The following is a 7,065-nucleotide window of genomic DNA, read 5'->3' as shown; positions in this document are numbered from 1 at the left end:
CTCGAAAAATGATATTTGCACCCCCCGGGAGGAATTACTAAAAGCATCCAGAGGACGTGTTAAAGGCACCCCGGAAGTATGTTAAACACACCAAGGAAAAATGTTGAAAACACCCCAGCAGCTGGTTAAGGGGCACTCAAATTACTAAGGGCACCCCATAATATTATTTACACCAAGTTGATAAAGGCACCCTGGAGTTAGATAGCGGCACTCCATCCTCTTCATTTGAAATATAAAATTTGGCGGGAAAAGTTGATTTTCACTGATATAATTAGGGTTAGAATTTTGGGAGGTTTTGAAGGAGATTCAATCGCCAGAATTGTTTTCAATGGACTCCAATGAGATAAACAGGGCTGGTATAGGTGATTTAATGGCGTAAATTTGGCTGGATTATCGAGTCTCGACAACACAGGGGAATGAAGTTTTATCAGGATTGTTTGGTTGTATTTCATGGAGATTTAATCAGAGATTCTCATGGACTTGGATTAGTTTGGGCCTGTTAGGTCAAATCAGATCTAGTGGTTGGTTCGAAATCGAAAGAAAAAGAAAGATTTCCTTTCGGTTGATAAGACATGGAAGAGATATTCACGATCTCTGTTATATTTGGAAGAGTTTTAGAAGAATTCAAACGCGGGGATTAATTGGTGATCTAATAACAAGGTACATGACGTGTTTTTGGAGTTAAAAGATGAATGAAATCTTGGTAGTACTTGAACACAGGGACCGGGATAAGTGAGAGTTCTTCGAGGATTTTATTTATGTTTGGAAGATATAAGCATATTAGGAGAGTTTATATTCTCTTAGGATACGATTCTGTTAAGTTTGGGAGAGTTTTAAACCGCCAGAAGACTTGTAGAAGATACGGGGAGAAGGAAAAAATCCCGTGCCCTGGGAGTAAAGAAAAAACCAAGAGATTCTTGGGATTTGGAGGTGCTATTGATGTATAAAAGGATTGTGAGAACTTTGTAGAAGTTGTTGAGAGTTCGGGGGAAGTAGTTGTCATAAACCTTCCCTTAGAGCATGTTTATGTTAAGGTCACCCATTAGTCTGTTTAAGGCACCCTATTATTTGTTTTGTGTCAACCACACGTGCTGTGAAAGAGAGTCTCGTGAAGATGTGGTTATAGTCTGTAATTGACTCTTTCTGAGTCATGAAGAATTGTTAATCAAATTTGCTTTCTCTCCTACAACTTTCTGTTCTCCCCAATCCAATCTCTATCATTAGAGATTCAGAGTTGTCTCTATGCTAATTTGTAGTGTAGATCACTAGAATTGGTATCGGAGCACTCGACCCGAGTGTTCATGTGTATCCATGGTGACTCAAAAAGAGTTTGATGCCCTAAACAAAAGAGTTAATGAATTATCCAAAGAACATAGTGAGGGTTTCAAAGATTTGAGTAAGAAGTTGGATGAATCTCAGAATTCAGTATCCCCAGCGCTACTAGTAGGATTGGGAAGTTCGTATGAGACTCAGATGGCTTCGCTAGAGGAAAAAATTCTACAACAACGACTTAAGGTAAAGGATTACTGGAAACTCCAATCAAGCCAACAACTCATTCAGATGTAAAGGGTCCTGATCCAGAAGGTAACAAACATATTCTTAGTAATCCGATTTCACATTTGCATAAATAGAGTTTCCTAGATTTGATGGAAATAACCCTAGATCTTGGATTCAAAAATGCAATAAATTCTTTCAGCTATATCTTTTGGATGAAGAGTAGAAGGATGACCTCGTTGTATCTAGATGGTAAAGCTGATGCGTGGTATCAAGACTACCAGGTAGGTAAGGATTTGATATTATGGGAGGAATTTTGTGCTGATTTGAACTTTAGATTTCAGGAATTAGGCCATGATGATATAGTTAGTGAATTCAACAAACTATTTCAAGAGGGTACTGTACTTGAATAGCAATAATTGTTTGAGGAGCTTAATGCACTCATGATAGCCAAGAATCATAACTTCACTGAATCATATTTCACATCTAGCTTCATCAGTGGATTAAAGGAAGAGATTAGTATGGAAGTTCAAATGAACTCCCCATCCACTCTGAATCAGGCAATCTATTTGTCCAGAATGCAAGAAGCCTTACTAGAGAAAACAACTAAAAAGGCTAAGTTTGTCTCCAAACTTCCTCCACTATCAATAGGAGGGATCAGTTCTAGAAGCTCTGTGACTAATCATAAATCAAATTCTCCATCTCCTAGAGGAAGCCAAATTCCAAAGATACCCCACATTAAAAAGTTAACATATGCTGAGATGAGGGCAAGAAGAGAGAAAGGACTATGATACAACTGTGATGAAGTTTTTCAGAAGGGTCACAAATGTGCTAAACAACATCTCTATATGCTAGTAGGAGAAGAAGAAGAAGCAACTAAATCTGAAGTGGAATCTCCAGAAAGTCACTGATACAAGATCTGGAAGAAGAGGTGGAGATTCCTTACATGCATTATCTGGTAATGTATCTCACAATACTATCAAAATTCAAGGAATTACTATGAGCAAGAGGAAAATCACCATTCTGGTAGACAGTGGAAGTACCCACAACTTCCTAAAACCATGAAGTGGCAAGGCTCAGTGGCACACTAATTGAACTTACTGCTGCTTTGCAAGTTGTTGTAGCTGATGGCAATAAGGTACTGAGTGATGCTAAATGTCCACATTTTACTTGGAGCATGCAAGGTCATAAGTTTACTTCTGATGTGAGGCTCTTGGCTTTGGGTGGTTGTGATATGATGTTAGGGGTAGATTGGATGAGAAATTCCAGTCCAATTAAGTTTGATTTTAAACAGTTAATTATCTCATTCATTAGAGATGGGAACAATATTGAGTTGAAGGGTAATAATGAGGAAGTGAATATTTCTGCTATGTCTGCTAAAGCTTTCCAGAAATTTATTAAAAAGAGCACTCATGGGGTTATGGGACAATTATTTTGTATCACAACTAAAGAAGTTAAACCCCAAACACCTGAAATTATTGAACCCTTACTATATACATTTTTCAAGAACCAACATCCTTACCTCCTCAAAGGTCCCATGACCATCACATACCCTTGCACCCTATGTACAGAAGGAGGTAGTAGAGAAGCTGGTACAAGATATGTTGAAATCTGGAGTTATAAAACCTAGCAACAGTCCATTCTCTTCACCTATCCTACTAGTCAAAAAGAAGGATGGTAGTTGGAGGTTCTGTGTAGATTGCAGGAAGGTGAATGAATTAACAGTGAAGAACAAGTACCCCATTCCTTCTATTGAAGAGATATTAGATGAATTGAAGGATGTTAAGGTCTTCAACAAAATAGATTTAAGGGAAGGGTATCATCAGATCAGGGTTTACCCAGCAGACACACAGAAGACTGCATTCAAGACACACCATGGGCACTATGGGTTCCTAGTTATGCCCTTTGGACTGACCAATACCCCAGCCAGTTTTCAATATCTTATGAATGATGTATTCAAGCCTTGTTTTAAGGAAGTTTATCCTAATATTTTTTGATGACATACTGGCCTACATCCCAAACATGGAGACTCGCCTTCAGCATCTACAACTAACACTATTAGATGAATTAAAGGGTGTTAAGGTCTTCACGAAAATATATTTAAGGGCAGGGTATCATCAGATCAGGGTTTACCCAGAAAACACATAAAAGACTGCATTCAAACAGGGGCACTATGAGTTCCTATTTATCCCCTTTGGACTGACTAATTCTCCACCCGGTTTTCAAGATCTTATGAATGATGTATTCATGCCTTATTTAAGGAAGTTTATCCTAGTATTTTTTTGATGACATAGTGGTCTACATCCCAAACATGGAGACTCACCTTCATCATCTACAACTAACACTAGCAACTCTCAAGGAACATTCACTTTTTTCAAAGCTCAGCAAATGTTCCTTTGGCCAAGACCAACTTGGGTACTTAGGACACATTATATCCGAGGAAGGTGTAGTTGCAGACCCAACAAAGATTGACAACATGACAAGGTGGCCTACTCTAGTGACTATCAAATATTTGAGAGGATTTTTGGGGTTGAACGGTTATTACAGAAAGTTTGTAAGGAACTATGGAATTATTTCTAAACCAATCACAGATTTGTTGAAGAAAAATAGCTTCCACTGGGACAGCTCAGCTCAAACTTCTTTTGAGAAGCCCAAAAAAGTAGTCACATCCACCCCAGTCTTAGTATTACCAGACTTTGGAAAACTATTTGAGCTCTCCACTGATGCTTGTGACACTGGTGTAGGAGCAGTTTTGATGTAGGAGGGCAGAGCCATAACCTAGTACAGCAAAGGAATGATACCCAGGTTCTTATCTATGTCAACATATGAGAAGGAACTAATGGCAGTGGTAATGGAACTGAACATGTGGAGCTCTTACTTGTTAGGGAAAAAGTTTACTATCTACACTGACCATCAAAGTATCAGGTATTTCATGGAGAAAAGAGTGCACTCTTTATTACAACAAAAGTGGTTAGCCAGATTATTGAGATATGACTATGAGCTGAAGTACAAAAAGGGCTCTGAGAATCTGGTAGAAGATGCACTATCAAGAGTACATTTAGAAGGAGATTCTCATTGTCAGATTGGTTCATGGAAGTGCAAGAGAGCTTCAAGAATGACATTCTTGCTGAGAAACTAATTACACAACTCACTGTACAAGAGCCATAAGGAAGTGACTATACTTACCAACAAGGAATACCGAGGTACAAGGGTAGGATCTACATTGGCCAAGAGGGTAACCTAAGAAATAAAATCATCCCCTCTAGTCACTCTTCTTGTGTAGGAGGACATTCTGGAGCTCAGGCTACCTACCAAAGAGCCAAACTATATTTCTTTTGGGTAGGTATGAAACTAATATCAAGGAGGTGGTAAGGACCTGTGAAATATGCCAACATCACAAGGGTTTCAACATTGTACCAGCTAGCCTGCTTCAACCGCTTCCAGTACCAGAACAAGCATCGAAACATATCAACATGGACTTTATAACTGGCCTGCCAAAATCTGAGGGAAGAGAAGTGATATTGGTAGTGGTAGACAGATTTACAAAGTTCAGCCACTTTTTGTCTTTGAGTCACCCATACACTGCAGCATATGTGGCCAAGGTATTTATAGATACTATATACAAACTGCATGGACTCCCTAAATCCATAGTTTCAGATATAGATGTTGTGTTTGTAATCAACTTTTGGCAGGCTCTGTTTGCTAGGTTGGGGACATCATTACACTTGAATACTTCCTATCACCCCCAGACTGATGGGCAGATTGAAAGGGTTAATGCATGCCTAGAGTCCTATCTAAGGTGCATGACCAGCTTCAAGCCAAGTAAATGGGTATCCTGGCTAGAAATGGCTCAGTGGTGGTATAACACCAGCTACCACACAAGCCTAAAACTTTCTCCCTTTGAAGCCTTATTTGGATATGCTCCACCCCAATTTGGGATCTCTACTTCAACACAATGAGTTAATGCTGAAGTTTATAGCTACATTGAGCAGAGGCAAACAATGAGAATGCTACTGAAAGAAGCTTTAGAGATGTCCCAGCAAAGAATCAAAAATCAGGATGACAAAAAGAGGTCAGAAAGAGCATTTCAAGTGGGGGATTGGGTGTACTTACGCTTACAACCCTACAGATAGTCCTCAGTGCAGTTGAGGAGGAATTTAAAGCTCTCTGCTAAGTTCTTTGGACCTTATCAGGTAGAAGAGAAAATTGGGAAGGTGGCCTACAAGCAGAAGTTACTAGTGGGGTCTGAAATACACCCTACCTTTCATGTGTCATAGATTAAGCTTAAGTTGGGAGTTGGAGTAATGCCTCAGACCAATCTACCAGCTACACCTAAGAAAGAAGAACTTAAAATGAAGCCATTGCAGGTGTTGAGTACTAGAGTGATAAAGAAGAACAACCAGAATATTACTCAAGTGCTTGTTCATTGGGAAGGCTCTTCTATGGATGAAGCTACTTGGGAAGATAAACACTTTCTTGAGCTGCAATTTCCAAAAATGATTCTTGAGGAAGGAGAGGGATTTGTCATAAACCTTCCATTAGAGCATGTTTATGTTAAGGGCACCCATTAGTCTGCTTGAGGCACCCTATTATTTGTTTTGTGTCAACCACACGTGCTGTGAAAGAGAGTCTCGTGAAGATGTGGTTATAATCTGTAATTGACTCTTTCTGAGTCATGAAGAATTGTTAATCAAATTTGCTTTCTCTCCTACAACTTTCTTTTCTCCCCAATCCAATCTTTATCCTTAGAGATTCAAATTTGTCTATGTACTAATTGGTAGTGTAGATCACTACAGTAGCAGAGGCTGCAGAGCCGAGAAGAAGAAGTTGCAGAGATTCTTTTTTGTTGTTGTGAAGAAGGGAAGCTGAAGAACATCAGACGGAAGAAGAGAGTCGCAGAAGCAGGCATATATTCAACAGCATAATTTAATCACCGCTCTTCATTATTGTTTCCAAAAGACTTCTAGTGACTAAGGTTCATTCTTTCAGCAACTATTTCTTTGTAACAGTGAACTCTGTAACGCCAATACAGCGTTGTAGATTTGCTGATTTATATAATTTCTTCAATAAAAACACCTTTCGAGCTATGAAATATTATTTTGAGCATGTTTTCACAGTGAAGAGCTAAACCCCATCACTGGGACGACGGAGGAAGCCTTAATTCACAATTGTTTGGTAACTATATTTGATTCTTTATGACTTTTACACTTGTTTTAATTGGTTACTTGTGATTTTGTTTTATGTCGCATGCTTAGTCTAAGAACTTTTGATGCGTCATGCTTGTGATTTACATCTAATTTTTTATAAAATCTACTTTTGGCAAAGAAATAGAGTCTACAAAAGAGCTATAATTGTTAAGAACTAATATATGAACCAATTGATTTTGATTAATGGTGGAATACTGAGTCTCAGTACCTCTCGTTATTGCTACAACCTTTTGTATATATTTTCTTTATTTTTTAGTGTTTTCTTTTATTAAGTCTTAAAATCAAACCTCAACGAGTCCGAGTGAACGACGCCTTTCTTACCACTATCTAAAGCCGACGCGGACTTGTTTTTAGGTTAGGTTTT

General features: G+C 38.6%; 1 protein-coding gene across 1 annotated transcript; it reads left to right on the top strand.

The window, feature by feature from the left end:
* The first annotated feature begins 3,805 nt into the window (after positions 1–3,805).
* On the top strand, positions 3,806–4,255 carry LOC113327496 (uncharacterized mitochondrial protein AtMg00860-like). The gene has a single exon (XM_026574687.1). It carries the CDS (start codon positions 3,806–3,808, stop codon positions 4,253–4,255), a length of 450 nt encoding a protein of 149 aa, XP_026430472.1.
* Positions 4,256–7,065: the final 2,810 nt, after the last annotated feature.

The sequence above is a fragment of the Papaver somniferum genome, unplaced genomic scaffold, assembly GCF_003573695.1.
Source record: "Papaver somniferum cultivar HN1 unplaced genomic scaffold, ASM357369v1 unplaced-scaffold_10022, whole genome shotgun sequence".
Taxonomy (NCBI): Eukaryota; Viridiplantae; Streptophyta; class Magnoliopsida; order Ranunculales; family Papaveraceae; genus Papaver; species Papaver somniferum.
Note: the sequence above shows the minus strand (reverse complement) of the source record. Positions and strands in the feature narration are given on the sequence as shown.